Below are 17,062 nucleotides of genomic sequence, written 5' to 3'. Positions count from 1 at the left end.
TGAGTCAACAGTTGGATTTAATGGTAGCTCAGCAGTGGCTGAGCTGGAATCTGCCTGGAGCAACCAGAGGGCGAAGAGACTGCTGGAAGATGGGGCTGGACCAGAGCAGCTCCTGCCCCAGTTTGGGTTATGCTGCCAAAAGCCACGCTGGGGTCAGCCTGGAGCTGGTGTTGGAGCGAGCTGCTTAACCGCTTGGTGCGGAGGAGCGGGGAGTTCCAGGGAAGCTCCAATCCATGTTGAGGCTTGCAGAGATGGAGTCGCTGCTGTCACTAACAGGCGGATTTCTGGCTAACTTCTAACAGGCGGATTTCTGGCTAACTTCAGGGAAGCCAGGAGCTCCTTAAACTCCTGCTTTTTCCTGAGCTGGCTGTGCTAAACTGCAGTTCTGTCAGCTGGAAAGGAAAGGGAAGCGAAGGCATGGGCTGCTCCAGCAGGGAGTCTCACGCGATGCCCAGTTTCTTCAGTACTGTGCCAACCTCGCGGAGATACTGGGCATCTGGATAACCATTCCTGCAGGGCAGAGAGGGAAGCGGTGTAAATCCTGCCGCTGGTGCTAAAAGCACGGAGGAGAGCAGCAGTTTATTTTTGCCCAATCCTATCAACAGGGGCTGAGGGGGGAAGCGTTCTGCCCCGGGGGAGCTGCTGAGTGCCACCACGGGGAAAAGTCAGGAACGCTGTAAGTGAAGAGGGCTCAGAATTCTTGGCCATGGGGAATTTACGGGTGTAGGATGGGCACGGGCATTAGCTCCAGCCAAAGGGTGCCATGGCTGGTCTACCACGCCACAGCTGCACTGTGAGCTGAGCCAAAGGGAGACACCAACTCTACTGCTGTGGGAGCCTGGGAGAGCCACCCATGATGCGATTTGTTGAGCTGGAGCCCATAGTTGCTTAAAATTACAAAAAAACAACAATCGGGATGCTTGCGATGAGCTGGGCCATACCTGGCTTTGCCTCCATCCCAGGAGGTTTTGTGTGGGATAAGCCCCCAGGTCACTCTTTCCTCTCCATTGTAGGACTTGATCTGGAATGTTAACCCATACACAAAGGCCTTCTTCAGCAGCATTGCCACCTTCTGCCCTTCCCTGTTGTCAGGCAAGAAGGCACAGAAAGTGCCCCCCTTGTAAGGCTGTCCTGGGCGGGGGTCACCAACCTTAGAACAATAAGAAAACATTTTTATTGAATCACAGAATCATTTAGGTTGGAAAAGACCTTGGAGATCACCAAGTCAAACCATAAACCTAACACTGCCAAGCCCACCACTAAACCACATCCCTGAGCACCTCATCTGCCTGTCTTTTAAATCCCTTCAGGGATGCTGACTTCACCACTGTCCTGGGCAGCCTCTGCCAGTGCCTCAGACCCCTTTAAATGAACAAATTTTTCCTAATATCCACCCTAAACCTCCCCTGGCACAACTTGAGGCCATTTCCTCTCATCCCATCACCTGTTACTCGGGAGAAGGGACCAGCACCCACCTCACCACAACCTCCTTTCCAGCAGCTGCAGAGAGCAGTGAGGTCTCCCCACAGCCTCCTCCAGATCAAACAGCCCCAGGTCCCTCAGCCATTCCCAGAACCCCTGGGCTCCAGACCCTTCTCCAGCCCCACTCCCCTTCTCCGGATGCGCTCCAGCCTCTCAATGTCTTTCTTGGAGTGAAGGACCCAAAACTGAACCCATGTTTCGAGGTTTGGCCTCACCAGTGCTGAGCACAGTGGGACAATCCCTCCTCCTGCTGGCCACACTATCTTAAATACAACGTGTTTAAGAGAGAACTGAAGAGCCTATCTCAGAAAAATGTATTTTAAATCACTAGCATATGTAACCAGCAGCTATTTTAAACGCCAGGCTCAGGGCTGGCTTCTGAGATTCTCTTCCACTTGAAAATACACAGATGACCACAGCCCCATGGGTTGCTTTGAATTAAAACCAGAGATCACACGCTTTTCAAACGGAGGCAAGCTGCTCCCAGATCTGGTGTGGAGCTTTTCATAGAATCATAGAATCACTGGGTTGGAAAAGACCTCTTGGATCATTGAGTCCAACCATTCCTGTCTGCCACTAAACCGTGTCCCTGAGCACCTCATCTACCCATCTCCAGGACTGGTGATTCCCCCCCTCCCTGGACAGCCTCTGCCAGCGCCCCATCACCCTTTCTATGAAAAATTTCTTCCTGGTGTCCAGTCTGACCCTCCCCTGGTGCAGCTTGAGGCCATTCCCCCTTGTCCTGTCCTCAGTCACTGGGGAGAAGAGCCCAGCTCCCTCCTCTCCACAACCTCCTTTCAGGCAGTTGTAGAGAGCAATAAGGTCTCCCCTCAGCCTCCTCTTCTCAAGGCTGAACACCCCTCAGCCGCTTCTCTTGCGACGGCAACACCTCTTCTGCTCTGCACGTGGGGCACGGAGCTGTCGCTGCCCCACTTGAGAGAACCCACAGCGTGTCCTGCAGCAGGACGGGGAAACCCCCCAGGTGGGTACCTACCCCTTGGATGCCATCAGGGATGTTGTAGACCACCTGGAGCGTTAGGTCTCGATAGTAGCCAGGCAGACTCTGAGACAGGGAGGAGACCTTGAATGTCCCGGAGATCATGCGGCTGGAGGCAACCAAGGAGGAGCTGCAGCAAGACGGTTGCGTACTGTCCGCTGCAAAACATGTCCTGCACAAGGCGTGACCGCAAGGAGCCTGGCAGGTCATCCCCCAGCCCTGGCAAACATCACACCTGCCCGGAGGGGTCTTGCCACTTTCCTGCCCAAGGCTGGAGCCTCTTGTCTGTTGGGACGAAAGGTTGGGCTCCTCCTGCGTGTTGCTCCTGCCCGGTGGGAGCAGTGCGCATTCCTGGCCCCCAGACTCAGCTGCCGGTGGCTGTTGGGCTGCAGCCCCCGGTGTCTCCGCAGCTGTAGCCCTGTACAACCAGGTGGGCAGGGAGCGAGGAGCCCCGTCTGCGGCAGGAACCGGCAACCACAGCTCTCCCATTCCTTCGCTGCGACCTCCTCTGCTCTTGTCTCTTGAAAACTGGAATCTGTCGGGCAAAACTTGCTTTAGCCGCGCAACGTCAGGCTCCCCCTTAGATATCTTTGTCTTCAGCTGCTCCTGGGGCTCCCTCAGACCGGCAGGACTGGGCTTATCCACTACACCAGGGCTGAGAGGGCTGCTTCGTCCTCGCACAGCTCCAGAATCAACATGGTCACTGGCCTCCTCCTGCTCCAGTGACTGCTGGAACCTCCAAGGACTGGGGGACCTCTTTTCCTCAGCCTCAGGCAGCTGGAAAGCCTTGAGGGCATCTGCATGGACCGCTTTATCGCTGATGTCCAGGTGCTCCAGGCCCATCTGTAGGGACTCCAGGCTGTCAAGAAGGGCTGCACCCAGCACCGCGTCCTGGCTTCTGCTGGGCTGGATGACACTTGAATGCCCTGTACCCTCTGGTCCTGGAGACAAGGATGAAGACTTCAAGGCATGGAGCCTCCTAGAAGAAAACACGTCAAAGGCCTCGGTCACTCCTTGCAGCATCTCCTTGGGGCAGGCAAGATACAGGTTGTACTTGTCTTTGCTGATTCCAACCTGGAGGGAACTTCCTCGCAGGAGGCTGCACAGCTCGCTCAGGGCACTGTCATCCGGACCATCTACAGCGAGCTCTGAGTAGCTCATACTCTGACACACGAGGTCAGGACACTTCTGCACAAGGGCTTCCACCTTCCGTTTAGCCTGGCAAAGCTCGCTCCTCTCCGCTGCCTGCAGCGTCAGCACGGTGCAATCCCCAGCGCGACGCTCCGAGATCTGCACGCCTCCATCCCTGCAGAGCTCATCAATCACGGAGCAGCAAGTGTCCTTCAGGTAGGACCACTGCAGAGAGTCCAGGCTCATTTCTTCACTCACCCCACCGCCTGCTCTGCCAGGGCTTTGGGGCTTCTCGTTTGCCTTTGTCCTTGGCAGGGAGAAGCTGCTGGAACGGCGCGGCAGAGGCCTGGATTCAGAGGGTTTAGAGTCTAAAGCAGAAGAGGTGCTTGTCTCATCAAAGGCACCAGAGGTGGTAGCAAAGGGATGGTTCTTGATGGGACCTGAGCCTCCAGAGTCCCCAGAATGCTGCCAAGCGCTGTTTTCTTTACTCCCCATGGGAGACAGAGCCTTGTACCCTATAACCCTGGCACCTCCTTTCGCATAGTCCCATTCTTTGGGCTCCTTCTGCTGAGATTCTGCTGCTGACCCACAAAGCACATCTGCCGTGGAGACACGCCGCTGGTACTGCTGGCTCAGCACTATTGGGTTACCTGCACCTGAAGCATCCGTCTCCAACAGGTCCTGTGCCAAAAGCTGTGCCTGTCCCACTGGTGGAGAGCCCCGAGCCAGCAGGACGCCCCAGCTGGATGGAGACCTCTCTGCTTTCAGCGTGCTGAAGTTGGCAGCCAGCTTGAGCTCACCTTTCAGCTCCAGCCTGCCTGGGCTGAGCCTCGCGGCTGAGGTGTCCACAGGAGCTTTGGGTTTGCGCAGCTCTGTGGTGGGGGAGGTTGCTGGGGGCGAGGGAAGGGAGCTGCCGAGCACGTCAGCCGTCTGAGCAGCACCTCTTCTGGTGCCGAAATCCCGAAGGTTCTGCTTGGCCTGGGACACATCAACAACATTTCCAATAAGATAAAGCTGCTTCTCGTCCTCATGGCACAGCAACTGCGGATACAGCTCCTGCAGCTCACGTGTCAGAGCCCCGAGCGCCTGGCTGTCCATAGCCAGTCCTCCTTTGGCGATCTTCTCCTTGCGCAAGCTCACTTCCAGCTGCTGGTAAAGCTGCTGGAGGTCCAGGCGGGCTCGTCGCAAGGCATCCAAATCCCCGGCTGCACCTGCAGGAGGCTGCAGGTACAGTATAGTGATGCCATCGCTGATGACATCCACCACATCCACACCGTGCTGGCGTAGCACATCTTGGTACTTGCCAGCACAGAATTTCTGCATGTACAAGTAAATGTCCGCGTCCATCACTAGGGAGAAGTCCTCCAGCTGCTCCACAGCTTCCTCATCCACTCGGCCCCGACGTGATGGGGCTTCGGCTGCCTTTCCGCACACCTCATCCCAATCTGGCAGCTTTGCTGCCTCTCCTGTAGACTCACCAGCGTCAGGCACTTGCTGGTGATCCTGCATTCTGGTCTCTTTGGCCGCATGGCTGGAACCAGGCAGGAGGACCTCTCCAACATCTTGGCTCCTGAGGTTCAGGCTGCCCAGCAGGGCTCTGCAGAAGGCCTGCAGCTCCGTGAATGGTCCCTTGACTACGCAGCGTGTGTTCTTGGGCTCAAAGTTGAACTGCACATCGCTGTAGCCCTTCTGCAAGTTCCTCAGGAGGGTTTTGCCAGCAGGAAGCTTCCCATAGTCAACTATCACACAAGCGCAAACAAAGATCTGCAAGTAGACAGCACAGAAGTGAGAGCAACAACCAAAAATAACGCCCCTATGAGACACCAGGCAACACACTGGACAACCCCTACATTATTATGGCAGAAGGACCAATATTTTCCCCACGTCACCCTCCCAGCATCCTGATCTTACATCCTGCTGAGAAAGGAGCACAACGCAGGCAGGACTGGAAGATCCAGTGGGGCCAAGCAACTTTTGGAGCGTGTACCCACAGTCAAAAGCTCTGCAAGGAGCCCAAACCCAAGAAATCCACCGTCTCTTCCGCATCTGAAATACGGGTGCCCTCTTGTGAGCTTCAGCTGCAGACCGGCATCACGAGGTCTGTGATGCTAAGCTAACTCCCACACCCTTGGGAAATACAAGCCAGGAAAACACGAGATGCGGCTACGGCTGTACCCTCTTGAAACTGGAGGAAGAGGTAAGAAGTCCCCAGTGCCTCCCAGACATCAGCATGGCTTTCTCCTAAACTCTCCTGAAGCGGAGAGAGGAAAAATACACTCTATGCGCCCAGCTAATGAAACGGTGTCCAGCCAACAACACGGTGTCCAGTTAACGATGGGATAGAGGCACTAATGACACACCGTTGCGTGGCGCAGGTGGCACAGAGACAAATCTTTGTGTGTCACCAAGTGGCCCTGGAGCAAAGTGCCCCTTCGCTGTTCTTCCTTGCTTTGCCAGGCACAAACACCAAACGACCGAGCGTACGGCCTGCCCGGCTGTCCCGGTCTCATTAACACGGACAAAAATAATTCCCTGCTGGAATACGAATAAAAATGGATTTGCTTTATGTTTAATTAAGATTAAAAGAAGAAAGCCAGGTGTCCCTTCCAGGCTGCATCTGCCAGGCACAGAGCCAGTCCTCGGTACCTCATCGGGGCTCAGCTCCACGACGTCGGCCGTCACCTCCAGCGGGTAGTTCTTCCCTCCGATGGACAACACGTGATTCTTTGCCTTCAGGACCCTCTGAGCCACTGGGTGGGAAAAAAACACCCGCATCAGCCCAGCCCCAGGCTGGCAGGAGGAGAGGGAGAAGACGGGATGGGAGGGCAGCGGGGAATGGGGCAAATGAGCAAAGGAGATGGGGCAGGAAGGGATGGGGCAGGAGGGGATGGGGCAGAGGGATGGGGCAGAGGGATGGGGCAGGAGGGGATGGGGCAGGAAGGGATGGGGCAGGAGGGGATGGGGCAGGAGGGGACGGGCCAGGAGGGGATGGGGCAGGAGGGGACGGGCCAGGAAGGGATGGGGCAGGGGGGAATGGGGCAGGGGGGAATGGGGCAGGAGGGGATGGGGCAGGGCGGAATGGGGCAGGGCAGAATGGGGCAGGTGGGCAGGAGGGAATGGGGCAGACAGGCTGGAGGGACAGAGCAGGATCAGGGGATGATGAGGCAGGGGGGGACAGGGAAGGAGGGTGGGATGGGAGGGCAGGGGGCAATGGAGGATTGGGGGGACAACAGGGCGGGAGGGGATGGAGCAGACAGGCTGCAGGGACAGGGCTGGAGGACAGGGAGGAGGGGGACAGGATGGGATAGTGGGGGAGATGAGGCAGGAGGGAACAGGGAGGAGGATGGGATGGGGCAGGAAGGTAGGGGACGATGGAGGAGGTAGGCGGGGGGGACAGGGCAGGAGGGGAGGGGTAGGAGAGGGCAGGGAAGGATGGGGCAGGGGTAATAGGGCAGGAGGTGATGGGGGAGTAGGAGGACAGGGAAGGGCAGGGGGGGAACATCGCAGGAGGGTCCGGGGCAGGGGTGGGAATGGGACAGGGAAGAGACTTGGGCAGGGGAGGGCAGGGGGGGAATAAGGCAGGAGGGGACGGGGCAGGGGAAGGAGGAGGGGGACATGGCAAGAAGGGAGAGGGCAGGGGGGAATGGGGCGGGGGGGGCAGGGGGGGACAGGGGGGTACATGGTGGGAAGGGAATGGGGCGGGGGGGGTACAAGGGGGTATAGGGCAGGAGGGGATGAGACAGGGGGGGCGGTGTGGGTGCGGGGGAGCCGGCAGAGCCCCCGCCCGTTACCTTCCAGCGCCTCGAAGGTGATGAGGGCGCAGGGCGGGGTCCCGGGCAGCACCCGCACCTCGGCGATCTCCCCCCCGCCGTTACGGGAGCGCAGGAAGTGGATGGTGAGCTTGTCAGCCAACCTGTCGGGGGGCAACTCTGCCGGCAGCCCCCGAACCCGCACCGTGCGCCCCCGCATCGCCCGCACCGCCACGGGCTGCGACCGCCCCGCCGCCAAACGAAACCGAAACCGGGGCTGCCCAGCCCCGAAAAGCCCAACCAAGCCCAGCCCAGCCTTGCAGAGCCCTGCCCCGCACAGCCCTGCCCCGCACAGCTCTGCTCTGCACAGCCCAGCCCCGAAAAGCCCAACCAAGCCCAGCCCAGCCTTGCAGAGCCCTGTCCTGCAAAGCCCAGCTCCACACAGCCCTGCCTTAGAGTCCTGTCCTGCAAAGCCCAGCTCCGCACAGCCCTCTCCCGCACAGCCCAGCTCCATACAACCCTGCCCTGCACAGCCCTGCCTTGCAGAGCCCTGTCCTGCAAAGCCCAGCCCTGCCCAGCAAAGCTCTGCTTGGCACAGCCCTGCCCTGCAGAGCCCTGCTTTGCACAGCCCAGCCTCACAAAGTCCTGTCCTGCAAAACTCTGCCCCGCACAGCCCTGTCCCGCAAAGCTCTGCACTGCAGAGCCCTGACCTGCAAAGCCCAGATCCCCACAGCCCTGCCCTGCAAAGCCCAGTCCTGTACAGCCCTGCCCTGTAAAGCCCAGCTCTGCACAGCCCTGCCCTGTAAAGCCCAGCTCTGCACAGCCCTGCCCAGCAAAGCCCAGCTCCGCACAGCTCTGCCCTGCAAAGCCCAGTCCTGTACAGCCCTGCCCTGCAAAGCCCAGTCCTGTACAGCCCTGCCCTGTAAAGCCCAGCTCTGCACAGCCCTGCCCTGTAAAGCCCAGCTCTGCACTGCTCTGCACAGCAAAGCCCAGCTCCGCACAGCCCTGCCCTGCAAAGCCCTGTCCTGCAAAACTCTGCCCAGCAAAGCCCAGTCCCGCACAGCCCTGCCCAGCAAAGCCCAGCCCTGCCCAGCTGGAGGAAGGCATAAATCATTATGTTAAGGGAATGAAATGGCTTAAGCAAAAATAAGAATAATAAGAATCAAATCCTGGCCGGCTTGCAGTCAGAAAGAATATAATTGTAACAGGAGTTTAGCTTGCTTACTCGTTGAAACAAGCAACAAAACAAGTATTGTGCATCTTATCTCTGACTGATCCTCCAAGTGGGGGAAAAGGCCCAAACAAAGAACAAACCTGAGCTCTCCAAGGGGACACTGTGAGGAAGGAGATAAGATAAAGAGCATCAGAGGATTCTGAAAACACAAAGGAACTGCGATGCACATACAGAGGGTGATAAGATGTGATAATGAGTTTTATGTATGTTTTAACCAATGTAATAATAAGTTCTATGTACGTTTAACCAATGTTTCTTGCAATCTATATGAATATGTATGTTTAAAGAGTATAAAAGTTCTGTAACCAGCCTCAATGGACACACATAAGGTGAAATAACTCACTGTGTGTCCGGCATCGTTATTCATTAAAGCAATACCTGCTTAATAATCCAATTGGCATTGATTATTAGGTTTGGCCTTTTTTACATGGCATCACAGCCCTGCCCAGCCCAGCCCCGCACAGCTCATAGAACCATAGATTGTCCGGAGTTGGAAGGGATCCACAAGGCTCATCGAGTCCAGCTCCTGTCCCTACACACAACAACCCCAACATTCGCTCCATGGGTCTGAGGGCACTTCCCAAGTGCTGCTGGAATATTGTCAGGCTTAGGGCTGTGACTGCTGCCCTGGGAGCTGTTCCAGGGCTCCACCACCCTCTGGGGAAGAACCTGTTCTAATGTCCAACCTAATCCTCCCCTGGCATCTTCCTGCCATTCCCTCAGGTCCCGTCACCAGAGAGAAGAGCTCAGCGCCTGCTCCTCCTCCTCTCCGTATGAGGAAGCTGCAGATCATGATGAAGTCTCCCCTCGGTCTCCTCCTCTCCAGGCCAAACAGACCAAGTGCCTTCAGCCACTCCTCACACTCTTCCCCTTTAAACCCTTCCCCAACTCCATGCCCTCCTCTGGACGCTCTCCAGTAGTTTGAGATCCTTTTCATTCATCCTTTGGCACCAAAACTGCACCCAGCGCTCAAGGTGGGGCCGCACCAGCGCAGAGCAGAGCAGGACAATCCCCTCCCTCAATCAGCGAGCATTGCCGTGCTGGATGCACCCCAGGACACGATTACCCCTCTTGGCTGCCACGGCCAAGCTTAGCTCAATGGCCCTGCCCAGCCTGGCTCTGCCCAGCGTGGTGCTCCAGAGCGCAGCCACCAACATCCCCATCCCATCCCCATCCCAGCCTCACACACATCCCATCCTATCCCATCCTCCTCCCAGCAGGACAGACACAGTGCTCTCCAACAATGCTTTAATCGCCGCCGTGGCCAGCAGCCGCACGGATCCCGCTGCGGGCACCGGGCTATCCCATGTCCTGTGTGAACACAGCCACTGCCTGCCACCCCGCCGGGACGTAGGCCAGCGCATCCACCTCTCCCCCGCCGTGGCTGGCCTTCTGGAAGTGGATCTCCAGGGTATCCCGCATGGGCTCCTCGCCCAGCACGTCGGGGATGCCGGTGAGCAGGACGGTGCGCGGGCAGCGCGAGGGCTGGAGCTGAGCACAGTGGGTGAGTGGCAGCAGGACTCACCCTAAGCCGGCAGCGGCTGCTCAGCACCAGGGTTCCTGTCCTCACCTGTAGGCCGGTGATGTCTCCACTCATGCATGGTGATATTTTGAGCTCGTATTTTCCTTTCCCGATAAGCACTGGCATGCATCCCCTGTCGATTAGCCGCTCGGCCACTGCAGACAGAGAGGAAAGCCCTGAGCAGCCCCGGCCCCACCGAGCTCCATGGACGTCACGGCGCTGGCACCAAGGCTTGGCACTGCCCAGCTCACCTGCACCAGCACTGTCCCAGGGGAGATGGGACAGCCTGGGCTCACCTGCCTTCCCCACTCCCCACAGACACAGCTCCATCCGCTCCCAGAAAACACCTTGTGCCCCCTCAAGGCAGCTGCTCCGCGCTCCACGCAGCCCGGCACACCACACCCACCTCCATCGTGCACGAAGGTCAGCACCGCCTGGCTGGAGTCATCCAGGAGCTCGCTACACTCCACCTCGCCACCCCCATTCTTCGTCTTGCTGAAGAAGAGCTCCAGCCTGAGCAGCAGAGTCTCCTCGGGGATGCTCAGGCTGGGCAGGCCGGACAGAAGGATACTCCTGCTGCTCCAAGTCACCCCAATCTGCAGGTGCCACCAGCTGGTCAGTGCCAGGGCCAGCCCCAGGGCTCAGGGAGCTGAGCTGGGCTGCTACCAGCAACCTGGTGTGGTGGAGCTGGACACAGCAAAGCTGGTGCATGCCCAAGGGCAGCTCTGTGGTTCTGGGGAGCAGCCGGCCCACGGGACATACCTCCAGGACAGATGGCAGCAGCAAATCCACCGGCGCTGCCTGCACTCGCATTCTGCACCGCTCCAGCTCCTCCAGCTCCAACCCGTAGCTCAGCTCCACTATGTGCTCCTTCAGTTCCACAATCCTCTGTGCCACTGCAAGCAGCGAGAACCCCCGGCACAGGGGATAAACCCCCGGCACAGGGGATAAACCCCTGGCACGGGGGATAAACCGCCTGCTCTGAGCACACCGCGGGGCGACACGGGGCAGCCAACACTTCAGAGACAGGGCACACCGCGCTGGCAGAGGAGGCAGAGCTTCAAGCCCTGGCCCAAGGAGGGGGTGCAGAGGGTGCTCTGCTCGCTCTTACCCTCCTCCTTCTCAAAGGTGATGAGAGCCGAGCCCCCCAGCAGAGGGTAGCGGATCAGCGGGCTGAGCATCAGCTTGTCCGCGTCCTCCTCATTTGTCACAAGTCCCTTAAACACCATTTTCTTCTCCGGCAAAGCAGGCAGCATCTAGGTTTAGGTACACAGACCTAGAGGAGACTGGACCTCGCACAGGGCCTGTCCCCGCCAATCCACAGACTAGAAACAAGCTCAAAGCAAACAGATTGGAGAGCCTCAGCAGAGCCTCTCCTTAGGGTCTGGCTGCGCGTGGAGTCCCAAAGCCACGGCCGCAGCTTCGGACCCCAGCTTCAGAGCCACCTGTCAGCGGGAGCACAGCCAGTTGCCACACGGTGCTCAGCTGCGTTCGCCTGCAGCCTTTCCAGCCAGGTTCACGCCCCTGAAAGCAGACCTGAGTGCCCACATGTGCTCTGTTACCTTCACTGGATCTGTCCAGAGAACCCTCTTCTTCACTTCTTCCAGTTTCTTTCTCAGCACCTCTTGCTTCTGCCTCAGTTTGTTCCCCTCCTCCTTCGCCAAAACGATGCCCATCTGGAAGGAAAGAAAAGAGGGCAGCAAGGGTGCCAGCGGGATGCGGGGGCTGCAGGACGCTCCCTGGTTCAAGCAGAGCGCTGTTCCTGGACACGGTTCCACCCTGCTCCTCATGTTTGTTTGTGGCTCTTCCTCCACAGCCACAGCACAAGTTCGCTTCTCAGCACCAGCCTAATGTGACATCCCACAACACCTCCACTGGGTCCAGAGCACAGTGGTGTCCGAGCCATGAGCCAAGTGATGCAGCCCCACCACCAACTGCCACCATTCCAAGCCCAGGACAACTCCTCTGACCACCAACCTGGTGGAATTTCTCTTCACCTCTGCTTAAAGACAGTTGTTGCTCGAGGTTTTTACGGAGCAGCTCTCCCTCTTCCCTCAGCTTTTGTGTCCTTTGCTCTAGAGCCTCCTTGGCCTCTTGTAGCTCGGCATGGTCTTTCTCCAGAGCCTTGCACAGTTCCTGTGGGAGGCACCATCAGACACCGAGACCCCATGGATGTTGATACTCCTGGCACGTAGTCCATGAAGGAATCAGAAGCTCGAGCTTCCACCTGCACACAGGGTGGACTCAACCCCTCCTGGACCACCACAGGACACACCTTGCAGCGCTCAATCTCCTGCAGGATGTTCTCAGGAGTCTCCTCTGGGCAGCCGCCCTCTGGGCCCACGGACACGGGACACTGGACAAAGGAGTCCTGGAGGCAACAGGGGTGCTCAGCCGTGCCAGACCCACAGCTCGGGCAACCTTCTGCCCCCGGGGTCTCTGCTGCTCGCAGCGCAGCCTCACGCTGCAGCGCTGCTTCCCTTGCCCAGGTACAGCTCTCCCCAGCCCACCGCGGGATGCCCCCACTCCCCCCGGCCCGGCTCTGCTCCCCGCTCCTCCAGCCCCGCGCTCCTCACCTCATCCGAGTCCATCCCCGCGGCCCCGAGACCGGCCCGGCCGGGACGCCCTTCTCGCCCTCTTCCCTTTCGCTTTCGCTTCGGCGGCCCCGGCCCCGCCCCTCCCGGTGGCTCCGCCCTCCGCCCCCGCAGCAGCCCGGGCCCCGCTACCCGGGCGGTAAAAACCGTTCCCCCCAAGCCCCGCGCGGCGAGAAACCGCAGCCGCGGTAACGGCAACAGCTCAGCTAGAGGAAAGAGACCGCCACCGGGAACGAGCCCCTTCCTCTACCCCTTTCCCTCCTCTCTTCTCCCTCGGGAGTTGCCATGTGTTTGGGAATGAGATTTCCTTTAGGGACAGCGACGTGAGCTCCGTCGCCGGGTGGGGAGGAGGTGCCCACAGCACACCCGGATCACCCCACCTTTCCCAGCTCTTCCAGACCCAAGGAGCAACTCCAGCCACCCCACGCCATCCCAGCCACGCTTCCAGACACCAAAGCAGAGAGGTTTTTAAAGAGCGTTTATTGGAGCCCCCCCTGGACCTTCAGAACCGCAGCTTCTGGAAGAACCACTTGTTCTTGCCCGTCTTGTACCTGGGGGAGAGCAGAGGGGTAGGGTGCTTCACATCTGCAGCCACAGCATCAACTGCCTGCATGCTCCCCACCACCCACAGCAATCCACTCCCTTTCCTCAACCCCGCTGCAACCAGACCCTCTCCAAATGGGAATAGTTCCCCGCTACAACCCAGGCCACAGCCACCTGCCAGACCCCCACATCGCAGACCCCGTGTCCCAGAGCTCCTCCAAACAGGAGCCACAGGCACCACGCCCCACAACAGCCCAGGATCCAGGTGCCCAGCACAGCCCCTGCATCCCAGACCCACTCCACAACAGCCCAGGATCCAGGTGCCCAGCACATCCCCTGCATCCCAGACCCACTCCAAACAGGAGAGCAGCCCGCGGCCACAGGAACCACACTCCACTACAGCCCAGGCCCAGCTGCCCGCCAAAGCCCTTACATCCTAGAACCCCCTGTGCCCACCAAGGCTGCTCAGCTCCCGCTGCCGAGGGAGTTTCTGAACAGAAAGCAGAGTGGGAGCGCAAATCCCGATGTTAACTCCAGAGGAAAGCACCAGAGCTGCCCAGTGAAAGATGGTGGCAGAACTGGGTGAGAAGCTGAGATCAGCTCAGATTCCAGTTCTGGAATCGTCAATATAAGAAGATGGAGCTGTTGGAACGGGTCCAGAGAGGCTACAAAGATGATCAGAGGGCTGGAGCACCTTCCCTACGAGGATGAGAGAGTTGGGGTTGTTCAGCCTGGAGAAGGCTCACAGGAGACCTTAAAGCGACCTTCCGGTACCTGAAGGGGCTACAGGAAAGCTGGAGAGGGACTGTTCAAAAAGGCTTGGAGTGATAGAACAAAAGGGAATGGGTATAAACCGGAGAGGGGCAGATTTAGACTGGACATTAGGAAGAACTTCACTACGAGAGTGGTGAGACGCTGGCCCAGGTTGCCCAGGGAAGCTGTGGCTGCCCCATCTCTGAAGGTGTTCAAGGCCACGTCGGAAGGGCCTTGGGCAGCCTGAGCCAGTGGGAGGTGTCCCTGTCCATGGCAGGGGGTTGGAACTGAATGATCTTTAAGGTCCCTTCCAACCCAAACTATTCTATGATCAACACCCAGCATCTGAAGGGCCCCACCTGGTCTAGCAGGAGCCTGTGGCTTTGGAAGCGGCACCGGAGCCTGTGGCTGTTGGCAGCTATTCCCATCCTAACCCACCAGCACAGAGCAAAGACAGGAACATACACAGCCAAAAGTGTATTCCAAAAGCAGGAGCAGAGATGTCTAACCAGTCTCATCCAGGCTGTGGCACAACCATGCCAAGGCCCAGCCCAAAGACAGGTGCCGGCACTGACAGAGAGACAGGCGTCAAACTCACCTTTCCTCAAATTTCACCTTGGCCTCACGCCTCGCTTTGCGTTTCAGTGCGGGGTCCCTGAACACATCCTTATTGACCACGGTCTTGTCCAGAGGAATGTCAACGGAATACCTGGGCAAGAGAGCAGCAGCGCTCAGCTGAGCTGCAGGGCCACAGCTGGAGGGCAGGCACCCATCCCAACAATGGTCATGGGACTGCAGCTCCCAAAGTCCTCTCACTGCTGGCAACCACCACAGTTGTGGCCCTGTATTTGGTGAGGCCACATCTTGAATCCTGAGTTCAGTTGTGGTTCCCTCACTACAAGACGTTGAAGGGCTGGAGTGTGTCAGGAGGAGAGGAGTAGAGCTGGGGAAGGGGCTGGAGAACAGGAGTTATGAGGAGCAGCTGAGGAACCTGTGGTTGTTCAGCTTGGAGGAGACTCAGGGGACCTCACTACAATCTGCAGCTTCCTCACAAGGAGAAGAGGAGGAGGAACAAGCGACGGGCTCTTCTCTCTGGTGACCAATGACAAAACACAATGGAATGGCAGGAAGATGGGCTGGGAAGGGTTAGGTTGGACATTAGAACAGGTTCTTCCCCCTGAGGGTGGTGGAGCACTGGGACAGCTTCCAGGGAAGCAGCCATGGCCCCAAGCCTGACAATATTCCAACCGCATTTGGCCATGGACTCAGACCTATGGTGTGAATTTTGGGGTTGTTCTGTGCAGGCACAGGAGTTGGACTTGATGATCCTGTGGGTCCTTTCCAACTCAGGACATTCTATGATTCACTGGAGAGCACAGCTTGGCACTGCAACTGCTGTGAGGGAGAGAAGAGCCAGGTGCCGCAACCACCACAAGCACTCACCGGGTAGGCATCAGGTGGTTGTAGTTATAAACCTTGACAAAGGACTTGATCTTGGACCTCTTGGCGATCTTCTTCTTGCCCATGGCAGCAGTCACCTTGCGTGGGTACCGGTCGATACCCGCCACCAGGGCGTGGCTGTAGGGCCTGTCTGAGGTGCCATCATCGATGTTCTGAAAGAGATCAACCGCCACCAGGATGGCACCATGGAGCCCTGGCACAGGAACCACTCTGGGCTCAACGGGTCTGCTCAGGAGAGGCAGCTCGGGCTACTTCATGCTTGGTACCGAAAACACCAGCAAACAAACTCTCTTATGACTCATTCTGGAGTTTTAGAAAGCAAACAACATTTATCAAGCCTGGGCAACCCGAGGGAGTGACCACCATCTATCGTCTGCAGTGAGACAAGAGCTGGGACAGAATGCATTTCCCGCTTACATGCATGTGTATAAATTTCCCCAGATATTTTATGCATATTCCATTACTTTCCAAGGTCTAATTTTAACGTTATTATGAACTTCACAACAGTCGAAACTCTTGCTAATGTGGAGCTTTGGAGCCAGCTTTGCCTAACCTTGCATCTGAGACAGGGAAAGACTGCAAAGAGAGATGATTACAGAAAAAGGCACTGTTCAGCACAGATTATCCTGAAGAGAAGGCATCATCACCTCCAAGGAATGGAGGTCTAAAAAGATGATCTGAGGGCTGGAGCACCTCCCATCTGAGGACAGGCTGAGAGAGTTGGGGTTGTTCATCCTGTAGAAGAGAAGGCTCAGAGGAGACCTTAGAGCGACTTTCCAGTACCTGAAAGGGGCTACAAGAAAGCTGAGGAACTGTTCATAAAGGCTTGTGGTGACAGGACGAGGGGGAACGGGGATAAACTGGAGAGGGACAGATTTAGACTGGACATAAAGAGGAATTTCTTCACTATGAGAGCGGTGAGGCACTGGAACAGGTTGCCTAGGTAAGCAGTGGCTGCCCCATCCCTGGAGGGGTTCCAGGCCAGGTTGGGTGGGCCTTGGGCAGCCTGATCCAGTGGGAGGTGTCCCTGCCCATGGCAGGGGGTTGGAACTAGATGGGCTTTAAGGTCCCTTCCAACCCAAATGATTCTATGACTCTGAATGATCACTGTCTGGGAAAAAAGTTGAAAGAAAACTTGCTCTCAGAAGGACGTTCTTTCTAACTTTCAAAAAACACAATTCCTTAGACGAAAACGAGCTCCACTTTAGCTTATAATACAACGTTCCATTTCTCGCAACAGGAACTCCTCCTTGTAACATGCTCACCTTCACGATGACGGCCTTGCGGCCCGAGTAGCGCCCGGCGAGCACCAGCACCACCTTCCCCGGCTTCATGAACTTCCCCATCCCTGCGGAGACACCGCGCGGCGGTCACGGCCGGGCCCCGGCTCGCCCCCGCCCCACCGCCGCCGCGGATGGCGACGGATCCCGGCCGAGGCCGCGCCCGGAGTCACTCACCGAGCTCCTGCGACGATGGCGCCCACACCGGAAGAGGACGCGGCTGTCGCGCCGATGACGTCACGTCAGCGCCAGGCGCTTCCGAGTCAGGGAGAGGAAGGAGGAGGGTAGCGCGGGTAGAGGGCGGCGCGGCGGGGAG

The 17,062-nt window shown here is 57.9% G+C and overlaps 3 protein-coding genes across 4 annotated transcripts; all 3 read right to left on the bottom strand.

Moving 5' to 3' along the window:
• Positions 1-307: 307 nt before the first annotated feature.
• LOC128854502 (uncharacterized) lies at positions 308-7,736 on the bottom strand. Its single transcript, XM_054088158.1, has 5 exons — positions 7,402-7,736; positions 6,257-6,360; positions 2,477-5,374; positions 942-1,150; positions 308-510 (listed from the first exon to the last, which is right to left on the bottom strand). Exons 1-5 carry the CDS (start codon positions 7,577-7,579, stop codon positions 441-443), a joined length of 3,459 nt encoding a protein of 1,152 aa, XP_053944133.1. The 5' UTR covers positions 7,580-7,736; the 3' UTR covers positions 308-440.
• Positions 7,737-9,813: 2,077 nt separating this feature from the next.
• Positions 9,814-12,782, bottom strand: IFI35 (interferon induced protein 35). 2 transcript variants are annotated; one of them, XM_054088165.1, is made up of 9 exons: positions 12,692-12,782; positions 12,391-12,486; positions 12,093-12,251; positions 11,678-11,791; positions 11,227-11,371; positions 10,878-11,011; positions 10,522-10,711; positions 10,164-10,270; positions 9,814-10,084 (listed from the first exon to the last, which is right to left on the bottom strand). In XM_054088165.1, exons 1-9 carry the CDS (start codon positions 12,704-12,706, stop codon positions 9,893-9,895), a joined length of 1,152 nt encoding a protein of 383 aa, XP_053944140.1. In that variant the 5' UTR covers positions 12,707-12,782; the 3' UTR covers positions 9,814-9,892. The 2 variants fall into 2 exon arrangements, with proteins under 2 accessions (XP_053944140.1, XP_053944141.1); XM_054088166.1 differs by lacking the exon at positions 12,391-12,486 and having other exon boundaries at positions 12,692-12,766.
• A 390-nt stretch (positions 12,783-13,172) lies between these two features.
• Positions 13,173-17,001, bottom strand: RPL27 (ribosomal protein L27). Its single transcript, XM_009555373.2, has 5 exons — positions 16,924-17,001; positions 16,732-16,814; positions 15,449-15,618; positions 14,604-14,714; positions 13,173-13,260 (listed from the first exon to the last, which is right to left on the bottom strand). The coding sequence occupies exons 2-5, from the start codon at positions 16,810-16,812 to the stop codon at positions 13,212-13,214; spliced, it is 411 nt and encodes a 136-aa protein (XP_009553668.1). The 5' UTR covers positions 16,813-16,814; positions 16,924-17,001; the 3' UTR covers positions 13,173-13,211.
• Between the last annotated feature and the right edge of the window lie 61 nt (positions 17,002-17,062).

This window comes from Cuculus canorus, chromosome 25, assembly GCF_017976375.1.
Source record: "Cuculus canorus isolate bCucCan1 chromosome 25, bCucCan1.pri, whole genome shotgun sequence".
Taxonomy (NCBI): Eukaryota; Metazoa; Chordata; class Aves; order Cuculiformes; family Cuculidae; genus Cuculus; species Cuculus canorus.
The sequence above is the reverse complement of the archived record's forward strand: the minus strand, read 5'-3'. Positions and strand labels throughout refer to the sequence as shown.

Coding starts and splice junctions, on each gene's coding strand:
- LOC128854502 (XM_054088158.1), bottom strand. CDS start 7,579: ATGCGGGGGCGCACGGTGCGGGTTCGGGGGCTGCCGGCAGAGTTGCCC. Junction 5,375..6,256: donor TGGAGCTGAGCCCCGATGAG/GTACCGAGGACT, acceptor GTCTACTTGCAG/ATCTTTGTTTGCGCTTGTGT. Junction 1,151..2,476: donor TCCCTGATGGCATCCAAGGG/GTAGGTACCCAC, acceptor TATTGTTCTAAG/GTTGGTGACCCCCGCCCAGG.
- IFI35 (XM_054088165.1), bottom strand. Junction 12,252..12,390: donor AGGAGATTGAGCGCTGCAAG/GTGTGTCCTGTG, acceptor TGCCTCCCACAG/GAACTGTGCAAGGCTCTGGA. Junction 10,712..10,877: donor TGCTGCCATCTGTCCTGGAG/GTATGTCCCGTG, acceptor TGGCACCTGCAG/ATTGGGGTGACTTGGAGCAG.
- RPL27 (XM_009555373.2), bottom strand. CDS start 16,812: ATGGGGAAGTTCATGAAGCCGGGGAAGGTGGTGCTGGTGCTCGCCGGG. Junction 14,715..15,448: donor AACCACCTGATGCCTACCCG/GTGAGTGCTTGT, acceptor TCTCTTGCCCAG/GTATTCCGTTGACATTCCTC. Junction 13,261..14,603: donor AAGGTGAAATTTGAGGAAAG/GTGAGTTTGACG, acceptor GCTCTCCCCCAG/GTACAAGACGGGCAAGAACA.